Source organism: Miniopterus schreibersii (genome assembly GCF_964146895.1).
Source record: "Miniopterus schreibersii genome assembly, chromosome: 10".
Lineage (NCBI taxonomy): Eukaryota > Metazoa > Chordata > Mammalia > Chiroptera > Miniopteridae > Miniopterus > Miniopterus schreibersii.
In genome coordinates, this window is record NC_138110.1 from 48,548,560 (window position 1) to 48,572,055 (window position 23,496).

General features: G+C 42.2%; 1 protein-coding gene across 2 annotated transcripts; it reads left to right on the top strand.

The window, feature by feature from the left end:
- Positions 1–2,366: 2,366 nt before the first annotated feature.
- Positions 2,367–5,711, top strand: MC5R (melanocortin 5 receptor). Of its 2 annotated transcripts, none has more exons than XM_081149227.1 (2): positions 2,367–2,529; positions 4,113–5,711. In XM_081149227.1, the coding sequence occupies exon 2, from the start codon at positions 4,139–4,141 to the stop codon at positions 5,111–5,113; it is 975 nt and encodes a 324-aa protein (XP_081005353.1). In that variant the 5' UTR covers positions 2,367–2,529; positions 4,113–4,138; the 3' UTR covers positions 5,114–5,711. The 2 variants fall into 2 exon arrangements, with proteins under 2 accessions (XP_081005353.1, XP_081005354.1); XM_081149228.1 differs by having other exon boundaries at positions 4,170–5,711.
- Positions 5,712–23,496: the final 17,785 nt, after the last annotated feature.

The window sequence follows — 23,496 nt, forward strand, 5'->3', positions numbered from 1 at the left end:
TGGATTGTTTGTTTCTGTGGTGTTGAGTTGTATGACTTCTTTAGATATTTTGGATATTAACCCTTTATCAGATACAATAATTTGCAAGTATCTTCTCCCATATAGTAGGTTGTCTTTTTAATTTGTTGCTCATTTCCACTGCTATGCAAAATGTTTTTAGTTTAATGTCGTCCCACTTGTTTGTTTTTGCTTTTGTTGCCCTTGCTCAGAGAGATATATCCAAAAAAATATTGCTAAGATCTATGTCAAAGTGTTTAAGTGTTTATTGCCTATGTTTTCTTCTGGGAGTTTTATGGTTTCAGATCTTACACTGAAGTATTAAATCGATGTTGAGTTTATTTTTATATATGGTGTCAGAAAGTGGTCCATTTTCATTTTGTTGCATGTAGCTGTCCAGTTTTCTTAACAGCATTTATTTTTCATTTCCCCATTGTATATTCCTGCCTCCTTTGTCATAGATTCATTGACCATATAAATGTGGGTTCATTTCTGGGCTCTCTATTCTGTTCCATTGATCCGTGTGCCTATTTTTGTGCCAGTACCATGCTGTTTTTGTGCCAATGCCATACTGTTTTGATTATTGTAGACTTATTGTATAGTTTTAAGTCAAGGAGCACAATATCTCCAACTTAGTTCTTCTTTCTCAAAATTTCTTTGACTATTTGGGGTCTTTTGTGGTTCCATATAAATTTTAAGATCATTTGTTCTCGTTCTGTGAAAAATGCCATTGGTGTTTAGACAGGGATTGCATTGTATCTGTAGATTGCTTTGGGTATATGGTCATTTTAACAATAATAATTCTTTCAGTCTATGAGCACCGTATCTCTTTCCATTTATTTGTGTAATCTTCAATTTCTTTCATCAGTGTGTGAGAGTTTTAAGATACAGGCCTTTCATCTCCTTAGTTAAATTTATTCCTAGGTATTTTATTCTTTATGATGCAACTATAAGTGAAATTGTGTTTTAAATTTCTGTTTCTGATAGTTTATTAGTGTATAGAAAATTCAACCAATTTTTGTATATTAATTTAAGATCCTGCAACTTTACTGAATTCATTTGTTAGTTCTAATAGTTTTTTTGGTGGAGTCTTTAGGGTTTGCTATATATAGTATCATGTCATCTGCAAATAGTGACAGTTTTACTTCTTCCTTTCCAATTTGGATGCTTTTCGTTTTATTATTTCTTTGGTTGCTGTGGCTAGAACTTCCAAAACTATGTTGAATAAAAGTGGCAAGAGCGAGTATCTTTGTTTTCTTTCTGATATTAGAATAGCTTTCAGCTTTTCACCATTGAGAATGATGTTAGCAATGGATTTGTCATATATGGCCTTTGTTATGTTGAGGTATGTCCCCGCCATACCCACTTTATTGAGTTTTTATCATAAATGTATATTGAGTTTTGTCAAATGCTTTGTCTGCTTCTACTGAGAAATGGCTTTTATTTTTGGATTTGTTAATGTGGGGTACCAGGTTGATTGATTTGAGGATACTGAACCATTCTTGCATCCCTGTAATAAATCCCACTTGATCATGGTGTATGATCCTTTTAATATGTTGTTAAATTCAAGTTGCTAATATTTGTTGAGAATTTTTGCACCTGTGTTCATCAGGGATATTGTCCTATAATTTTCTTTTATTGTAGTGTCTTTGTTGGTTTTGGTATCAGGGTAATGCTGGCCTTGTAGAATGAATTTGAAAGCACACCTTCCTCTTCAAATGTTTTGGAATGTTTTGGGAAGGAAAGGTATTAATTCTTCTTTAAATGTTTGTCATCTGGCTGTGGAGTTTCTATTTGAAGTGTTTTGATTACTGCTTCAATTTCATTGCTAGTAACTGGTCTGTTCAAATTATCTGTTTCAGTCTGACAAAATACTTATATCTGACAAAATAGGCTTCAAAGCAAAGGCCAAAACAAGAGGCAAAGAAGGTCACTACATAATCCTAAGGGGATTGATCCAACAATGGGTTATAGCCCTTGTAAACATATATGCACCCAACGTAGGAGCACCTACATATGTAAAGAAAATCTTGGTAGGCATTAAGCAGGAGAAAAGAAGCAAAGTCAAAAAGAACAACCATCTAAAAAACACATTCAAACACTCTTTTGGGGAAGGATTTTCCCCCCAAACCAGAAGAACATTGTTCTGTGCAGGTGTCACCGGGAGCTGCAAAGGCCCACAGCCAGAGCCGCACCCGCCCGGGCCGCGCAGGGTGACGCTGCGCGGCTCTGGCCGCTAGGTGGCGCTCCGCACGCGCCCGGGAAAAGAGCGGGGAGAGGGGGTCCCCGGGGAGAGGGGGTCCCCGGGGACCGGTGACTCGGGGCGGGGCCGCGAGGCTGCATAAAGGCGGGGGAGCGGCCCCGGGCGCGGCGCCCGCACGGTCGGTCTGAGGAGTCCCGTCCCAGGGTGATGGCATTTAGGCTGCCGACAGCGGTCCCAGCCTGTGGATGCCAGGTGTCCAGGCGGAGCCAGCGTCCCCAGAAGGGCCCCCGGGCTGCTGTGCAGGGAGAGAGGAGCGGGGCAGAGCACCGGTAAGCGGCCACGCTTTCCATGGCCTTACATTTGCCTTGAAAGGAGCGCGAGATCATGCCCGCTGTCCTGCGGAAGGGAGCCGCTTGAATATTTAAACACTTGATGTGATGCTTAATTAATAGAATCGGTCACTCGCTGTCTCTGAGCTAGGACTAGACGAAACGACAGATGATTACATTCCAGTAAAAACTTGTTACTGGTGATGAGAGTGACCGTCGGTTGTGCGGAGTTTGGAGGGCAAAGGGATTTTTGAATAAAAATCATGGGAGAGATATTGGGCAACAAAGGAGTGATCTTGCTCCAGTTCTTGGCAAACTTAAATCCCTTGTTTCTTCATACTTTGCTTATGTGGAACTTATAAAACTGCTCTATCTAGTGATCAGATTGTGGGGAACTGCAAATGCAGAAGTCAGGGAGAATCCCCGTTGAGGGCAAAATGGTATTCTGAGTGTCTTAGTTTTAACATGTATGTGCAACTAAATTTATGAACTGAAGACAGTAACTTTTAATTTGTGATTATATTCAAATTAATGAATCACCTTGGTTACAATCATAACTATGGAGACTGAATCCTAGTGGATGTTAGAAGTGTTAGGACAAATGTTAGGAAGACATCTATCTTATTTGAAATATTAGAGGGACTACTCTGTAAAGTATACGATTGTCTAACCACTATACTGTATACCTGAAACTAATACAAAATAATGTTGAATGTAAACTGTAACTGAAAAATTTAAAGATTGTCCTGCTGTCCTAGAAATGAATAATTTAAATATTTGTATAAGCACAATGTTACTACCTTATCTAATAAGTGTAAAAAAAGTTACTAATGTCACCAAGGCATGACATTTAGGTTTATTTTAAATATTAGATTATAAAAAAAGAAGTCCATCTGTTTCTCTTAAGAGAATGTGGACCTGTATACCCTTCAGAAATCTGAGTTCACTTGAGGAAAATGCAGTGCAGTAGTAGCCTTAGGATTGTGAAAATCCAGAAACTGGAAGGGGTTTTGTAGGTTGTGAGTTGGGAACACTTTTGAGAGTGAACCTGGATGCCCCGACAGCAAGCATAAAAAGCGAAACCGTGCCAGGCACGCTGAGATGTATGGTCACCCTGTTGAGAGGTCTGTGAAAGAAGGGGGGCCTAAAAGAAAGAGAGGACCAGAGGCTGGTGAAAATGTGAAGCCTGCACGCTAGAAAGACACTATTCCAGGGTTCTGGGTGCAAGGCTGGATGTATTGTGTTCTTTTAAAAAAATATATATATATATGTTTTTATTGATTTTAGAGAGGGGGGAGGGAGAGGGATAGAGAGATAGAAACATCCATCGGCTGCCTCCTGCACGCCCCCTACTGGGGGTTGAGCCCGCAACCCGGGCATGTGCCCTGACCGGGCATGGAACCGGTGACCTCTTGGTTCCCGGGTCAGCGCTCCACCGCTGAGCCACCCCGGCCGGGTTGCACACACAGGATTCCATGCTCAGCGGATGCTCTGAGTCCCTTCACCCCCATTCTCAGGTTGTGCTGCGCTGCTTCGGTGGGCCGTTAACCTCTCTGAATCTTGCATGCAAACCTGTTTTGCAGTCCATTTGCTGCGGAGAAGAGGAGCAATGAATTCCTCATTTCGCCTGTATTTCTTAGATCTCAACCTGAGCGCCGCCGAGGGCAACCTCTCGGGAGCAGCCGTCAGGAACAAGTCTTCGCCGTGTGAAGACATGGGCGTGGCCGCGGAGGTGTTTCTCACCCTGGGGCTGGTCAGCCTGCTGGAGAACATCCTGGTCATCGGCGCCGTGGTGAAGAACAAGAACCTGCACTCGCCCATGTACTTCTTCGTGTGCAGCCTGGCGGCGGCCGACATGCTGGTGAGCATGTCCAACGCCTGGGAGACCATCGCCATCTACCTGATACACAACAAGCACCTGGTGATCGCCGACGCCTTTGTGCGCCACATCGACAACGTGTTCGACTCCATGATCTGCATCTCGGTGGTGGCGTCCATGTGCAGCCTGCTGGCCATCGCGGTGGACCGCTACGTGACCATCTTCTACGCGCTGCGCTACCACCACATCATGACGGCGCGGCGCGCGGGCGCGGCCATCGCCTGCATCTGGGCCTTCTGCACCGGCTGCGGCAGCGTCTTCATCGTCTACTACGAGTCCACCTACGTCATCGTCTGCCTCGTGGCCATGTTCTTCACCATGCTCTTCCTCATGGCGGCGCTGTACATCCACATGTTCCTGCTGGCGCGGACGCACGTCAAGCAGATCGCCGCCCTGCCCGGCGGCGGCGCCGTGCGCCCCCGGACCAGCCTCAAGGGCGCCGTCACCCTCACCATGCTGCTGGGCATTTTCATCGTGTGTTGGGCGCCCTTCTTCCTGCACCTCATCCTCATGATCTCCTGCCCGCAGAACCTCTACTGCTCCTGCTTCATGGCGCACTTCAACATGTACCTCATCCTCATCATGTGCAACTCGGTGATCGACCCCCTGATCTACGCCTTCCGCAGCCAGGAGATGCGCAGGACCCTCAAGGAGATCGTGTGCTGCCAGGGCTTCCGGGCGCCCTGCGGGCCGCCCAGCAGGTAGCGCCCGCCGCCCCGCCCCGCCCCGCCCCGCCCCGCCTCGCCCGCGCTGGCGTCGGGTGGGCCACTCGGCGCGGCGCCCTGCGCTCCTGCGTGCTTGCTTCTGCCTTGAGTTAGTGCTTAAGGTGCATTTCCCCCGTGTGGGTGGTTGTGTCGGACGGGCACGCGCCACTTAGGCGCTTTGGAAATGGTCTGTGACAGTTTGTCGTTGTCCTCTTTTCCTGCCCCGTGTTCTCCTGCCCCCCCCCTTCTGGGGGCCCACCCCTGCCGCCCCTGAGCGCGCGGGGAAGGAAAGCCGGCGGTGCGGGCCCGCGGCGGAGACCCTGCGGGCATCCCCGTGGCGCGGGACTGCGTCCCGCCCGGAACCGCCGCCTCTCCTTCTGTGCCTGAGACATGCACGCTTCTCAGGGTGAACCAGAGCGCTCCCTTTCTCCCCCACTTGAAACCTCCTGTTCATTTGTTATGGGCTTTCTCACCAGCTCCTCTTTCTTGAGCTTTCGGGTTTATGGCCTGTGCCCATAATTGTCCAAGGATGGGATTCCTGAATTCTACTTCTGTCAGTCATGTTTCTGCTTTTACCCAGATATAAAACTTCATTCTACAAACCCTGCGTCATTTGGTGTGAAAGTTTCTGTGACTCTTCTTACTGTCTTATTCTGACTCAGTCCAAGGTTTCCAAATGAGTGTTTCGGGGATATGTCACGGGCTCCAAGTGTCCCCCACGTCCCCCGCCCCCCCGCCACACACACACATACTCCCCACCCCCACTTGTAACACACACCCATAGCCAAGCCGGTTTTGACCTTCCCAGACTGGGCCTGTCTTTGAGTCCGAACCCCTGTCACTGTATACTTTGCACAGCACAGCTGAGTCCTGCAGCCAGAGAAGGTCAGTGCCCGTCTCTAACCCAGGGAGCCCTGTCTTCTCCGGTGTAGACTGGAGTTTGAAAGTCTGAGTTCAGGTCCCGACTCTCATTAACAGGTGATGTCGCCCTAATCATCTCATTTCAGCTTCCACGTCTGTGCCGACCTCATAGGATGGTCATGAGAACTGCATGCGAAAGTGTGAGGACACCTGGAAACTAGTGGAGCACCCTAGGGATTGGATATTTATTTTAAAGAACTGTCACAGATGGGCTAAACACTAGGGGGTGGGGCAGAAGGCGGTGGTGAGAGCAGCAGTCTGGAAACCAGGAGGCCTGCTGTGTCACAGAGCAGCTGTGTGACTCTTGGAATGTCTCCCACCTCTTGGTCTCAGTGTTATCTGAAGGGAAGGGCTTGGTCTTTATAGTTCTGGTATTCCGTTCTATTATTGTTGTGTTAGTGACTTCTTTTTTGTTTTAAATATTCACATCTATACTGTTCCCAGTGAAGGGAAAGTATACATAAAGCAGTGGACTAATAGGGTCACTCAACGATGAGCGGTTGAAGCCTGTTGGGGCAGAGGAACTTCCTGGGCGTGCAACACAGATAACTTACAGATGTGACCCCCACCCCTGGCAGCTCAGAGTTCACTCGCTCACAAAAAATGGTGCTGGCATGAGCAGGAAAGTACATAATACATCCCAAACTTGGAAAATGGCAAATTCGCTGTTTGTCAGCAAATGAGTTTTGAAGGGGCAGCCAGCCCTTCCAACGTTTCCTGTCCCTTTTAGCAGAGCATGCTGTGTGTATCCGCGAATGGGAAGTAAGTGATCTCTATGTAATTATGATAGGAAACTATAGTCCATGTTTACATGGGATGTCTCAGGAACTTAGGTTCCCTGAGCGGCAGCCTCTCTGCTGTCCTGTCCATGTCCGTGGCTTCGCTGCCTGCAGTAGTTTCTGGCACACAGTAGGCACTCCACTGATGTTTGCTACTGTTACTAAGTAAGTGTGTGCTCCGTCTGCTGCCTAACGGCCCTGGGTGCTCAGTGGGGTCACCAGGGTCCTAGTCCTGTGCCTCATCAAACTCCAGCCCTTGTGGTTTACAGTTAGCTCCACCTGGGAACTCACTAGGCTACCTCTCTGCTCCGGGTGCTTCAGGACTTCAGACAAGGTCTGCCCTTTTCTATAAAGGTCTTCAAGGAAATGCTCAAATGTCTTTTAATCTCTATATAAACAGTGCAGAAATAACCCAATATTCAGATGTGTTTTCAGTTGGAAGGAATACATGTAATATAGTGATTCGGTCAACATCTGTAAATTAGCCAACCCCTGGGACCCCAACACAAAGTCCCCTAAACAAAAAATTCACATACCTGCCAAATCCTGTATGGTATTGTATATTAGCTCCTTCTGCTTCTGTAGGAACTTCATTTGGTATAACAATATGTGTTCAAAAAAATGGTTAATAAAATGTGTTATATGCACAGTGTTTTTGGTGTTTCTGCCAGTTTGTCAGCAGCTGCTGCAAAATGAGAAGGTATATTCATTGGTGAATTATGATGTTTTTCCTGGCAGTATTTATTGCCTGAATGATGGCCACTTCTCAGTTCGAGATGAATTAACACCTAAAAATCAAAACTGTACACTTGACATTATATATTGTCTTTTGGTAAATAGGTAAGTACTTTGGGGATATCACCAGCCATGCACTCAGTATGGGGCTAGAAGCAATCGTTATTAGATACTCTCTGCCATCAAAGAGCTTATGGGACAAATTATTTCAAGACATAAATATTTTAAGATGTGAAAACACTGTCCATGGTTCAAAATTCTACACATAAATGTGAATTTATGAGGCACAGACTACACCTGCTGTAAAATGAGGGCTATGATAGCTCCCGTGTCTGTAATGGCAATTTTCACTGATGGATTCAGGGTGCATATTAGAGTTTTTGGGATTTTGTGGTGAAGGCGTAACTTTGAAAAATCTCCCAGATTGTCACTACATCAGGTTCAGATGTGGCTCCTCTTGAGCTGGAGTCCAATAAACTAAAAGGACAAGTTACCTGATAAATGACAGTGGAACAGAGGACCACGCAGACACTCCCATTCAAGCACAGGGAGAGCAGGCGTCACACTTCCAGGGCCCAACAGCAACCTGCGGCCGGTGCTGCCACATGGGACAGTGCGGATCCTCACTTACTTCCTGGCTGCTGTATGCTTGTCCTTTGGGCCCCGGTGACTTGATCTTTCGCTCGTCCTAATTATGCATGCTTTGAGCCTATCGGGTTGTGCGGGACAGTCATGCTTTTAGTTTCTCTTCCCTGAGACCTTTTGTCCAATTGGAAGGATTCACTGGATCCTTTTGCTACACCCTTCTTGATATGTACTCTGAGACAGCTCCCTTAATCTACTGAGAGGATTTGCAACGATGGTGAAAGCTCTCCCCTTGATTTGATCCTAGTGCCAAATCTGAGTTTTAATTCGCCTATGTTATTCAACTTTTTAAATTTATTTTTTTACTTATTGGGTTGAGAAGAGCTGTCTCTTCTCATACTGAAGTCCTGACTTTGGATTTTCTTGAAGAAAAAAAAAATTTTTTTTTTTAAAAAATCTGATTTCCAGTGTAATCAGTAAAGAATCCTATTTATTTATTTAGTGATCAAATTGTGATAACATTCATATAACATAAATTTACCATCTTAACAAATTTTAAGCGTACTGTTCAGTGGCATTAAGTGTACTCATATTGTGGTTCTACCATCTTGAATCTCTTTCATTCCTGCTCGCATTCAGCTACTTCTTTCCTTCGCTCATCACTTCCTTGTAGCATTTCATTAAATGCAGCCAGCAGTAACCAACACACGCTACTGACATCCTGTTTTCAGACCTTTCCCCATGTGATGATATATAATACCCATCGGTCAAGCTCTCTGTTTTTCCGCCACATAGCATGCATTGCCATCCTTCCCTGCTCTTTGTGCATCCACCCATTTTAGATTCTGATCCAGCCACTTTTAAGTAACAATTTCTGTGCTTGTCAGGGTAGTCAAGGACAGTGCTTCTCGAACTTTAATAGCTATAAGAAATATGAGGCGAGTGTGTTAAAATGCAAATTTATATTTGGTGGGTCAGGAGCAAGAGCTGAGACTTTGCATTTTTAATAAGCTCTCAGATGCTGCTGGTCGAAGGATCCCACTTTGAGAAACAACATCACATCCTGTAGAAACAAACAGCTCCAAAGTCTCAGTGACTTAACATAATAAAAGTTTATTTTTCCATCATGTTACATGCTCTACACAAAGTAGCAGGAGTCTCATCATAGCTACTCAGGGACCCAAGATAATGGAAGCCTATCCTAACACATACTTGCATGTGAATTTCTATTTCACTCACAATTCATTTGTCAAAATAAGTCCCATGGTCTAACATTAAAGTGAGCCCTAGAAACTCAATCCTATCATATACCTAGAAGGAGGTGAACTGGACATGGGTGAACAGCACCTATCATATGCTCAGTGTGATTCCAGGAGTGTGGTCATTTGATGTTTCTGTCCTCAAGGAGCTAATAAATATAAGCACTTGAAGAATGAACTTGTGTGGAATAATTATTTGGAATGAGGGGAATGATGCATTCCTGCATCAGTAGTACTGATTCTTACAGGTGGTTGAGGGGCACATAGCAGAGTTTTGCAATGAGGAGATACGTTTGGAAAAGACCCTAAGGTAAGATTAGGATATATTTGGCTCTTTCTTCCTTCCCCACTGAGAATCATTATTGTATAAAATTGAGAGAGGAAACATTTGAACTAAAGGGAGATTAACACATAAACATGTTATAGAAGTCCTTGGAAGATGGGTTAGATTTGCATAGTTGCAGAGGAAAGGGGAGCATGGTACTTGGGTAAAAGCTGCTGCTCACTAGTGGTGAAACAGCCTGACTAGAGCCAAGGGCATATGTTGGGGCCAGAGTGGAAAATCACTCATGTGCACTGGAAATTATAGAGGTGGGATCATGTGGGCCTTGAAAATCAAGGCGAAGGATCTATTTTACATTGGTTTTATAGAAACTAGGGAGCTATTGAAAGCTTTTCTTTTTTTTCCTCTCTTATTAAAGACATGACCGTGAACCAACAAAATCAGTACTTGCAAATAATTTTGAGAACAAGTATGAGTTCATGTTGGCAGAGATGGGAGGGAAGCTGTCACAATCAGGCAGGCTGAAGGCCTGAGGCCCTGGACTAGCTGTGCAATGGGTCAGAGAGAAGAGAAAGTCATTTTAAAGGAAGGTTCTCTCTGTTTGATACCCAATTAACTACCAAGATTTACAAAAAGGGACTCAGGTTCTAGTTTGCCAGTTATTGCTACTGTCTTCCTACATTATGCTGGTTCTCCTCTCAGTGTTCAACAAGTTTATATTCTTAGCCCCTAGATCTAGTGCTAACTCTCACTGTTCTTTTCCAGATCTTTCAGATCACTACTTGCTGTGTGTCTGTCCCATCCCTCCTCCTCCATCTCCCCTTTCCCCTCTCTATCTCACTGCCTTTACTTGGAGAACAAATGAACTTTTACAAGTCTTTTAAGCCTAGTTCTAAAGAAAAGACTTGACTCTATGTTCTCCATATTTGGCTTTGTCCTTACCAGTGGTGTACATTTTAAGTAGAATATAATAAAATTCTCTTGAGTTGATGCATAACGAAGGAGACTTGACCCGGGTGCCCCTTTGCCTTCCTCTAGAGCACACCTCAATCATTTCAGCAGAGTCTGGGGCACAGTCGCATAACTAGAAATAATGAGGTACGAAAGCAGGGGCATACAAAAGCCTCCTGAGGGTCTCCCAACATAAACCCAATTAACTTCTTAAGATATTTTCTCTCCCTTTCTTTACCATTAAAGTGCTGGCTTACTTTTCCTTTCTGCATGGGCCCTTGACAATGTGGTGTTAACCCTCACCACCCTACTGAAGTACCATTCACCAATTCCAAACAGCTTTCTCAGTCTCTACCCTCTTTGCCTCATTTGCAATATTTGAGACTATTATCTGTTTCTTTAAACTTCCTTCCTTAGCTTCCATAGCACTCCCTGTGCTGTTTTTTTGGGCTACTTCCTTCTGCCAACACTCTAACCTCCTCTGGCTCTTTGATCTCTCCCATCTCCCACATATAGGCTTGCCCTGCATCTGTAGAACTTTTCCTTTTATTTTATAATTTTTCTCTCAGAGATCTCATCAACTTCCTTGATTTTGGCTTTTTAAGTTAAATTTATTGGGGTAACGTTGGTTAATAGGATCATACAGTTTTAAGTGTACATTTCTGTGATACATGATCTGTGTATCGCATTGTGTGCCCACCACCCAAAGTCAAATCATCTTCCGTCACCATGTATTTGGCCCCCTTTGCCCTTTATTACTCTCTCCCATCCCCTCCCTCTAGTGACCACCATAGTGTTGTCTGTGCCTGTGAGTTTCAGTCTTATATCATATGAGTGAATCATATGGTTCTTGACTTTTTCTGACTAACTGTTTTCACTTAGCATAATATTTTCAAGGTCCATCCATGTTGTTGAAAATGGCAGTACTTTATATTTTCTTATGGCTGAGTAATATTCCATAATATATATGTACAACATCTTCGTTACCCAATTCTTTACTGAAGGACACTTTGGTTGTCTCCATATCTTGGTCAACATGAGTAATGCTGCAACAAACATAGGGGTACATACATTTTTGCAAATAAATGTTTTCGAGTTTTTCTGGTAGATGCCCAGAAGATGTGTTATTTGATTTTGACTTTTATCTATAGGAATTTGATTTCCAGATCCTTCACCACCAGCCTTCACTTCTCTTCTGAACTTCTGCCTAGTGTTCTGAGAAAATGCACACCAGGAATCTCAAAAGTTGATTCATGAACTCCTCTTCCTGCCTCCCCCATGTTGGTAAAGCATTTCCCTGGTCCCTAAGTCCAGAGACCAGGGGTCATCTGGGTTCCTTTCTCTTCCTTGATATTTCTACCGAACCTGCTGGAGAACCTGTGGCATCTACTGCCAAAATGTCTATTGCCTTGATTCCCTCCTCCTGTCTTCACTGCCAAAGAATGGGTCTGTCTTGTTACCTTTAAGTTTGGATTTATGTGTTAATGTCTAAACTACCTCCGGTCCATTCTTGTGCTGACCTCTCCTAAACTGCTGTTCTGATAGTGTCATTCCTTCTATTTAGAGACCTTCCATAACCCCCAGTGCTGGCCTTATGAAGTACACGATCTTCACCTTTACTTTCAATGGTCTCCAAAATATTAGCTAATCTTCCAGTCATTCTACACGTCAATAAAATAAGAGTACTCTGAACAGGACTTATGCTTGTCTGCTTCCAGATTTTGTCTAAGCTGGGAAAAACTTCTCTACATTCACATGAGCCTCTTCTTCCATGAGTCCTTTTTGATCTTCATAGTCACACCTCACTGTGGCTCACATTCTGCCAGGTACTTCAGAGAGCAGATAGTTTTCATGCCCTTCACCAGACCACAAGAATCTCTGTGGAAAGAGACTTGCAGCAGTTGGGGCAGCGTTGTCCAGTGGACTTTTCACAGTGATGTGCTCTGTCCACTACAGCAGCCACTCTCTGCATGTAGCAACTGAGCATTTCAAATGTGGCTAGTGTCACTTAGAACCTGAATTTTTAATTTTACTTAACTTTAGTTAATTTATATTTACATTTAAATAACCATATGTGACCAGTAACTACTATATTGGACAGCACACAAAATTTGGTTCATTGCATATAACAGAAAACCTGCAAAAAATGGTGACTTACTCAAGATGAAAGTTTATTTCTCTTTCACAGAAAAGAAGTGTGGAGGTAGGCAATTGACTATTAGCGTGGAGCTCATGGGCTCCATAAAGAACCAAGGCTTGTATCAATCTCAAGTTCAGTTCATGGTCCAAGGTGGCTGCTGCAACGTTAGCTGTCATCTCCAAACAATGGGCTGGAACAGAAGGAAGGGTAGTCGGGAACATCAGCTTTTCAGGGCATATGTTTTTCTTCAACTTTGGCAAGTTGTCTTCTATTATTTCTTTGATTATTTTTTTCTTTTCCCATTTCTCTGTCTCTTTTTGTAACTTTTATTAGACAGATGTCAATTCAAATGGATTGATTCTCTATATCTCTTAATCTTCTCCTTCATATTTTCTTCCTCTGTCTTTTTGTTATACATTCTGGAAGACTTCTTTGCCTTTTTTTTCACCTATGCTTTTGATTGAGTTTTTAATTTGCCAGTTATATTTTTAATTTATATGACTTATTTATTCTTTCATTGCTTTCTTTTTATAGCAGGCTGCTTTTGAATTCATACATCCATATCTTGTTCAATCTCTCTAAAGATGAATTTGTTTTTTAAAAATTGTGTCCTCTTACTTGGATCATTTGTTTTTTCCAGAGTTAGTGAGTCTATTGATCTCACTTTTTCTTGTTTTGTATTGCTCATTTCTCTCAAATGTTAGGTGAACCTAGATTTTCCGTTCAAATGTATAAGTGAAGGACTGGGTGTGATTGATTTAGTACTTAGATAGGATTCCTCGATGCTTTCTTGATGAAAAAGCCCAGTTGGGTGGCTCTTTGTGAGTGAGTGGGGTGCATCAGTTGTCAGACTGAAGGGTGTTTAGACTGTGAACAGACTAATAGTCTGGAGATATCCCCACCCCTCTAAGCTAAAATGGGAGGGTTTACTCTGCTCTTCACTCTAGAAAGCCAGGTCCTTCTGGATACTTTGGGGGGCGTTAGTTTAAATACACTATGCAGATACTTGTGGTGGTGCAGTGTGTAGGCCATGCCACAGTTCTGCAGATGGTTCTTATATGGATCACCTCAATTTCTTTCCTTTCTTCCATTCTGCTGACTCTGGTGGGCTCCATTCCAGATTTCTTTCTGGTGTGCCCTGGCTGTGGTACCCTTCAGTCCTTTTTTGTCAATAAGATCCCAGCTACCTTCGAGCTCCCCAAATTCATCACTAGTTTTAGTCCTCTGACATCTGCATCCTGTTTTCAGCACTCTCATGAATTCATTCTCTTTTATACATTTTAAAAATTATCATTTCCATGGATTTTCAGGAAGAAGTGAAGATAGATGCTTGAGGAATAAGGAATTAGTTTGAACTACATTTTGGGGCTAGCAGGATCAGTCTTCTGCACAAAGCAAAGCTGCAGGAGACCGCCCAGAATCCAGGGTCCGGTTCTAACTGTGATTCTACTTACAAGTACATGGCCACATCCTGGACAAAGCTTTGCCAGCATCAAGGAGGTGCAGGAGACTTGTCTCACCCTGGCATCTTGACCATTGCTCTATTATTTATCTTCTTAGCTTGACTTCTAACTAGAGAGGGCATGGCAATCGGCCATTTAAACAAAGACCATCATAATCCAGGTTAGACGAGACAGGCAGAGTCCCTGAGGTGCCTATTCCTCTGTGGCGCTGATCAAACTTTTTTCTACCAGCAGGTGGCAGTGAACTTATCCCTAAATTTTGTCATCCATCTAACTAACCCTCTGAGCAGCCAGTTAATGAGTTAAAGTAGCTCCAGGTGAGAATTCTTCCCAAGACCTCATTGCTTGAAAGCTAGTCAAAAATGTCTTAAGTGCAAATTGCACTTTGAAAGGATTGTTTCATTTAATCCCCCAACCAACCACCTTAAAAATAGTTAAATATTACCATTCTCAATTTACACAAGAGGAGACTGAAGCTTGGTGAGATTAAGTTGTCTAAGGTTGTACACCTAATATGCAGATGTCTTTAATTTGAACTTAGGGGCTTCGAAAAAGTTGCTGCATTTCTTTGTTGTTGTAAGTCCTTTGCTTTCTTTGGGTAGTTGAGGTTCTGGATAAAAACAACTGGTAAGCACAGGTCTAGATCCAAGTTTCTTCAGAAGCTGATATTATGGCTGATATAAGGGACAGAGCCAGCATGTGGGACACATCTGCCATGGCCTCGGCACCCACCAGCCCTTACAGGGAGCTGGCTGGTCAAGAGTTGGGGGGGGGAACTGGGAGAATAGGACAAAAGGGAGATGAAAGAGTTTACAGTTTTGCCTAACAAATGTTTTATTCTTGCTCATGGGCATTTTTGTCTCTCTTTTTTTTTTTTTTTAAACTCCTCAAAATTTGAGGCAGAGAAGGTTGATGTGTGAGTGTGCGAGAGGAAGTCAGCCGCCAGGGTTATAACTGTGGCTCCCTCCAGGGTGCTAGGCCAGGTGGTGCTTTGGAAAAGTCACACCACTACCCACCCCCTCTGTCCATTTTTCTCAGACAGCAGTGTCGTTTTCAGAGGTCCCAGGACCACTTAGGAGCAGGAAGGGAGATTTGAGGCTCCTAACTCCTAAAAGCTAGAGCACTGAATGTCCGAAAAGAACTATGACTGTTCAGTGCATCCGTCTGCCAGCACTCGTCCATCCTATGGGAAGCCGACTTCCTCTCCAGTGACTTTTCGCTTTCACTCTTCTAAACCTCTCACTCCCATGGCCACACGCCAGCCAATCCAGGAACTTTTCCACTTGTAAAGTCCGTCCAAGGCCTCAGAACTCCATGAATGGCTAACAATGTTCTTCACGATTTGGTTTTTCTTATCTCTTCACCCTTATCTCCGGCCACTCTGGCCCCTGTACTTTGTGCCCTTAATACACGGAACGGCTTTCATTCCTCAGTTGGAAGCGGATCCTGTCTCTCGCCTCCAGGTCTTTGCCTGTGTCTAGGACATCTGTGCTCCCTTTCCTTCCCGCCTTGGCTGACTCCTGTACATCCTTGACAATTCTTTTCAGGAGGTTGTGTCTAATCCTCCATTCTAGCTGTCCCTTCCCCGGTTCCCTTGGTGCCCGAGGCTTTCCTTACCCATTTATTATGCTCACTGACTCTATGGGTCAGGAATTTGGATGAGGGGAAATAGCAGGATGGTTTGTCTCTGCTCTGTGATGTCTGGACAGGCTGGATGGCTGGGTTGGGCTCATCTGCAGCCTGGTCCACCCCTGCCTGGTGTTTGATGCTGGCTGTTGGCCGGAGGCCTTAGCTCCTGTCCATGCAGTCCTTCTACATGGACACTCCCTGTGGGCTAGTTTGGGCTTCCACACAGCACTGTGGCCTGGTTCCAAGGGTGAGTGTCCCCACAAAGAGTGAACCAGGCAGAAGCTGAATCTTCTTAGGAATTTTGCCTCAGAGTAATATAGCATCATTTCTGCCATATTGCATTGGTTGGAGCAGTCACAAGCCCAGATTCAAAAGAGAGAACATACTTCAGTGAAAACATGAGGGGAGAAGACTTAATTTCTTTCTCTTAATTAAAGAAAATTTTACTGATTTCTCTATGCACATTGATTTTTTAAAATAGCATAAGAGTTTGACTATTCTTCAAGAATACAAAATATAAATTTATCGATTAGCTACTTTTTCACTGAATATGTACACAAAAATGTTTAGGATGAATACAGCTATGATTATAAATTCTGCAATTTACAACTTTATATAAGGTGACCTGTGAAAATATTCTTGTATTTATTGTCAATTTTCAAGATGAGCTTATTTCTGCTATTGAGTCACTAGAAAATTGGCTTTCTTTTTGCTTTCCCTGAAATGAATTTTCAAAGACATTTTTAAAAATTGCTCAAATTTGTTGATGACTAGTGGCTGGAGCTCCAACTAAAGAAAATTACCAAATTTCTGAACCTTTGAGCCCCAGCCAGGCATTTGCTGGAAGAAATGGACTCTGGATGATAAAGTATATCAAATTTATACCAAAGTTGCTGCAAGGGTAAGTTCTTAGCTTCCTCCAGCAACCAAGTACTGCTATTGCTTCCAAGTAGATGATTGAAATTCATCCAGATGCCCCTATGTGCTTAGAAGAGTCTACTTGATGACTGCATTTAGGCTAAGTAAATCGGGGGTAGGTGTGTGAAAAACTTTAAGGCTTGAAGGCCATTAATAGGTCAGAAAGGAAAAAGAAAAGTAAGAGGGATAGCAAAGAGGTGAGGCTTTTGTGGTAAATTCAACTGTCAAAAAAACTAAATAAGTATTTTGGTTTTGCAACCACAATATTATATTAAATTTCCTGACCTTTTGCTATTTGAGTTACCACCTGCTTTATTATTTATAGTTTGCATTGATGGACTTTGCCGGCAAAGTCAGGGCTTCAGTGTGCTTTGCAGGTGAACATTATCATTCTTAGAAGAGATCTTGGGGAAAATGCTGTATTTGTATAAAATTGGCAAATTTAGGAGTTCAGATCCTCTTGGAATTATTCACCTTTTTAGTTAACAGGTGACTGTGGTCCCTGGGCTTATTTTCTCAGGTGTAAAATTCAGAACATAGAGCATGAAAGCCTACAGAAAATTCTTGTTAACTGAGAATGTTTTCCTTATATATTCTTACTTTTATTTACCATTAGGAATTTAACCTTAAAAACACTTAGCAACTATGGTCAAATTTTCCCAAAAAGTTTATTTCTTTCTTAAGTTTTGCTGAGAATTAAATATGATGTGTTGGGATGCAGATGGGGTTAGAAGCCTAGGAATGGTGACTGGTTATAGGATCACTTAAGGATTCTGAGCAATAACCATTAGTCTCCTAGTGGTCAGGGTTGAGAAGCAAATATTACTTTGATTTTTAAAATTTGATATAAATAATGTTTTCCTTTTATAAGCTCTTTTCACACTAGACCACATGAAATGGAAAATTGGGAAGAGCACATGACCAAAAATGGCACTTAAAATTTTAAAGCAAAAAATTAAATAAATATTTGGTTTTACAACCACAATATTATATTAAATGTTAATGAATTTTGTAGACAACTTTTTTCTAATAAGATTTATGTTCTAATAAATTGTGTTCTTCTAGCTTTGGAGGCTCATCCTTCTTTCAGTATTTAAAAAGACAGCACTAATTTAGCATCTCACATCCTGTTGAAAGTCCAACACAAACTTTCTCAGGATTTCCAGAGAATACGTCTGATGACTGCCTCCTAGACTCTTGACTCTTAGGGATTTTACCACCTTTCCTCACTAGTTCTTTTTCTCTGCACTGTTGTCATAGTTTTTTTTTTTTTACTTCACTCACCAAAGTAGCACTAACATAAGGCTGATGTGTGCAAAGTTTTCTGGGTTATTTGGGCTAACTGAGAAGTTTTACCCCATGCTATAGAATAAGAAACTACTTGAAATTGCATATATGGTCCATGTTTTGGTCATTTTTGTTATAAATAGAAATTTCTCACTGACTCCTTTTCTCCTAAGGATTTGGTCTGCTGTGATTTCTTTTTAAAAAGAATTTAGAAGATTTAGTTATTTTATTATTTTTAAATCCTTACCCAAGGATATGTGTTGTGTGTGTGTGTTTTTTTTATTATTAATTTTAGAGGAAGAGAAAAGGAGAGAGAGAGAGAGATTAATGTGAAAGAGAAACATCAGTTGGTTGCCTCCCATATTCGTCCCTACCAAGGATTGAACCCGTAACCTAGGTATGTGTCCTGACCAAAACCTTTTGGTATTTTGAGGTTGCTCATTGCAAGTGTACAGAAATACAACTGATTTGTGTGTCCTGCAACCTTAAACTCATTTATTAGTTCTAATAGTTGTTTTTGTTATATACCTTTCCCTTTACATTTATGGACCCTTTCAAATATGAGGTTAGGAGTCCATAACTAAGGGCCAAGTGTGGGATGACAACACACACACAAACCAAATCCCAGGACCCTGTTGGGCTTAACTCCATGACAATTCACTTCAATCACCCATGCCTTGGGACAACCCAACAAGGTTAATTCATCTGTGAATAGTAATTGTTTCACTTTTCCCTTTCCAATCTAGATGTCCATTATTTCATTTTCTTATCTTATTACCCGGCTAGGATCTTCAGTACAATGTTGAATAGAAGTGGCGGGTAGGCATCCTTGTCTTGTTCCTGATCTCAGGCAAGCAACATCCAGTCTTTCACTATTAACTATGTAGTTACCTGTGGTTTTCTTATTTTGTGTTTTTGTGTGGGTTTTTTTGTAAATGGTCTTCATCATATTGAGAAAATTCTCTTGTATTTCTAGTTTGCTACGTATTTTTATCATAAAAAGGCAATGGATTTTGTCAAATTTATTTTTTGCCTCTAGTGAGATGGTCATGTTGTTTTTGTTATTTTATTGATATGGTGTATTACAATAACTGATTTTCAAATGTTAAAGCAACCTTGCTGGATATAGAATTCTTGTTTGACATTCTTTCAGCATTTTAAATAGGCCATTCCACTACTTTATAGCCTCCATGGTTTCTGATGAGAAATTGGATGTTAACCTTATCGAGGATTCCTTGTCCATGACAAGTCACTTCTCTCTTGTTGTTTTCAAGATTCTCCCTTTGGTTATAATTTGTCTCATTGTGAATCACTTTGAATTTATTCTACTTGGAGTTTGATGAGCTTCTTAGATGTTAGGTTCACATCTTTCATTATATTTGGAAAGTTTGTGGTCTGTATTTCTTCAAGTACTCTTTTTGCCCCTTCTCTCTGTCTTTTCCTTCTGGGACCCCATAATGCGTATGTTGATATACTCGGTGATGTCTCACAGATGGCCTAGGCTCTGTTCATTTTTCTTAATTTATTTTTCTTTTGCTCCTCAGACTGGATAATTTTACTTGTCCTGTTTTCACACTTGATGACTTTTCCTTTTGCCTTCTCAGATATGTTTTTTAACTCCCCTCTAGTGAATTTTTCATATCTAATATTGTACTTTTCAGCTCCAGAATTTTTATTTCCTTCCTTTTTTAATAATCTTCATCTCCTTTGATATTCTTTTTAAATATACATTATATGAATGTATATAAATGTATAAATGTATATATGTTAGTCTCTTGGTTTCTTTTAGATCTTTGTCTATGGCTCCTTTTAGCACTTTGAGCATATTTAGTACAGTTGATTTAAAGTTTTTGTCTGGTGTATACAATGTCTGGACTTTCTCAAGGAGCATTTTTGTTAATTTTCTTTTATTTCCTGTGAATGGTCCAAACTTTCCTGTTCCTCCATTTGTCTTATAAGTTTTTCATTGGAAATTGGACTCATTAAATACTATAATGTGGTAATTCTGAAAATTAAATTCTATCCCTTCGCAAGAATTTGGTATTGTTGATTGCTGAGGACTGCTGCCATCCATTTGTTTAGTGATTTTTCCTAACAATTTTTGCAAAGACTGTATTCCTTTTGTGTGTGATCACTGATGTTCCTGTTCCTTTATTTCTGTATTCGGCCAGTGATCTGAAGGAAACTTCCTTAAAGGCCAGGAGGGAAAAGAAAAAAATAAACATTTCTGGTCTTTACAGTTGGCTCTGAGCTAGGACACTCTTTCAACACTAAGCCGCATTGCTTAAACTCTGCCTTAGCTTTCACCTCTTGTTTGTGCAGTGCCCAAGGGTCAGTCAGAAGTGCAAGTTTAGGGTCCTTTCAGGTCATCTCTGAACCATGGATATGCATGTTGCACTCCAGATTCCCTGGTGTACATGGTTGTACTTGAGAGCTCTTATTTGCCCAAGAATCTTCCTCCTCAGCATCCTCCTTCACAGGCTTTTAAGTCTGTCTGCTGCTTGTCTCATCCTCCATCTCTTTCCCCTGGTGGCTATGGATAGCACATGTCTTTAAATGATTTCCTTAGATACCTCCTAGAACCTAATGCCATATTGAGGAAACAAAAGTCAGCCTCTGTGCTGCTTCCCCAGGGAAACACCAGGCAGGTCAAAAAAACACAACCTCAATATTTTGCAAACAAGGTCCTGGAACCAGTAAGCAACACCAGGAATGTGGGCCACTGCTGTCATGACCAATGGCAAGATGGGGAATGGAGGATAATAGACAAGTAATAAAAAGTGCCACTAGGCTTTCTTACTGAAATTTAGCTACCTCTTTCTTCATTAAGTGCTCCCCTGATTTCTGTATTTAATTTTTGACAATATTTATAACAGCTACTTTGACGTCTTTGCTAAGTTTGACATCTGGTTGGCTCTCACAGGCAGTTCTTGTTGGCAGCTCTCCCCACCCCTATAGTGTATCGGTTATACCTTTCTGTTTCTTTGCATATATTGTAATTTTTTGCTGAAAACTGGACATTTTAGATAATACAATATAGTAACTCTGGATATTGATCCCCTCCCCCTTCTGGGGCTTGTTATTCTTAGTTGCTGGTTTATTTGTTTAGTGACTGGCTGAATTATTTTAGTGAAGCCTCTCCCCTACCCCACCCTGCAGTATTATGCCTCTGATGTTCTTTTTAGGGGGTGCAGACTTGGGCTAGCTTACCATCACCATGGAATGACTGACAGTGGTTTTGACAGTGCTGTGTTTGACTGCTCTTTCCCTGACCATACCCAGATGTTAAACCCCACTAATTACTGACTGACTATTGTTTTCAACAATGCCCTGGGGGCATAAATTGCTCCAACGGCTTACCAAATTTGGGCCCCTTTGAAGGGATAGTTATTCAAGTCAGTGACTGAAATTTGTTCTGACCCCAGGAGGGCCCCCACTGCTCCCCTCCCTTTGTCAGCAAATCCCTGGCCTGTAGATCTGTCTATATTTCTAATTAATCTATTGTTCCTTTCCCAACTGTCTGTTGACACAATCTCCTCTGTTCTTGAGAGTGTTTGGATTTCTCTACACTCTGTTGAAAATGAAGTCAGTTGCTTTGGGAAGAGATTAGGAGCTATTTTTTTTTATGGCCTGCTTCCCCTTTCAGGCAAAATCTCTGAGCCAGGGCTCTGGATGTAGGGTAAGGATAATGGTGCCCTTCTTTCTGAGTGACACCTTATATTAAGAGCTAAGTGCTAAGCTGGTAAAGGAGGGCCCCAGATATTCTTGACTTGCCTGTCCTGGCATGGAATGAGACAAAGTAAACAGAAATTCTGTCATCACATGGCCATTTTATTTTTTGCATGTGGAAAAACAGAGAGTGGACTTTGGGGCCACACTGTAGCCTAGAGTTGACTCCTAACTCTGGCACTAACTAACTTGAGTTGGGTAAGTGTATTAGTTTTCCATGGTTGTGTAACAAATATCCATAAACTTAGAGGCTTAAAACAACACACATGTGTTATCTTATAGTTTCCATGGCACATAGTTGGGCGTGGCTTAGCTGGATCCTCTGCTCAGGATCTCACAAGGCTGCAATCAAGGTATGGGCTGAACTGCACTTTTATTTGATGCTCAGACTCATGCACTTGTTAGCAGCATTTGGGGCTGGGAGCTTCCATTGTTTGCACAGGAACTGAAGGCTGCCTGTTGTTCTTTGCCACCTGGGTTTCCTAGAATGCTTTATCAAGCCAGTAAGAAGAGTATTTTTAATATAATATAATATAATATAATATAATATAATATAATATAATATAATATAATATAATATAATAATATAATATAATATAGTCATGAGAGTGATATTCCATCACATTTGCCATATTCTATGAGTTAGAAGCAAGTCACGGTCCGCCCACACTCAAGGGGCAGGGGTTACACAAAGATACGAAACTCCAGGGGGCAGGGACCACAAGGGCTACCTTAGAGTCTGCTGCCACAGAAGTTTCTTAGTATCTCTGAACCTCAGCTTATTCATCTAAAAAAATGAGGATAGTAATAGTACCTAGTCTCAAAGTTGTGGTAAGAATTAATGTATGCAAAGTTCAAAATAATACCTGGCTTGTGGTACCTGTTCAGTAATAGATAGGCACTACTGTTGTTGCTATTGTTACTAGATGTGTCCACAGTCCAGGAAACATTAACTCTGACAAATTTTCAGGATTCATTATTGATTTGTTTATGCTTCTCAGTAGTTTTTAACCAAATGGTCTGGGGGTGCTCCTTGACAGTTCGCTCAGCCTCTTTCCTACCTCAGCCCGATGAATGTGTGGTTGAAGGAGTGGGGTGTTTATTGAGATACTCATGTCTGTGCATGAATATATGGGTGTCTTAGTGTGTTTAGACTGCTATAATAAAATACCACAGGCTGGGTGGCTTATGAACATCAGAAATTTATTTCTCACAGTTCTGGAGGCTAGTTGGTAAAGTGCCAGCGTGGTGGGATGCGGTTCCTCCTCCTGGTTCATAGCTGGCTCCATCTCTCTCAGTGTCCTAACATGGCAGGAGGGGTGAGGGGTCTGAGGGATCTCTCTGTAGCCTCTTTATAAGGGTGCTAACCCCATTCATGAGGGCTCCACCCTCATGACCTGAGTACCTCCCAACAGCCCCACCTCCTAATACTACCACCTTGCAGGAATAAGATTTCAACACGTGTGAATTTGGGGAAAAAACAAACATTCATGCCATAGCAATTGGCAGTGAGAGGGAGGGAGGAAGAGGAAACCTCTCTCCCTTTTTATTAGAGAGGGCACAAAAGTGGTATACTCCTGCATTAAAGAAGATATCAAGTCAGCTACAGCACTTTATATTTTTACTAACATTCTCAGCTGTCTGATCCAAGGCTAGATCATCAACAAAACTGAAAATATGCTTATGGCATTAGCAAAGCAATTTA

Coding starts and splice junctions, on each gene's coding strand:
- MC5R (XM_081149227.1), top strand. CDS start 4,139: ATGAATTCCTCATTTCGCCTGTATTTCTTAGATCTCAACCTGAGCGCC.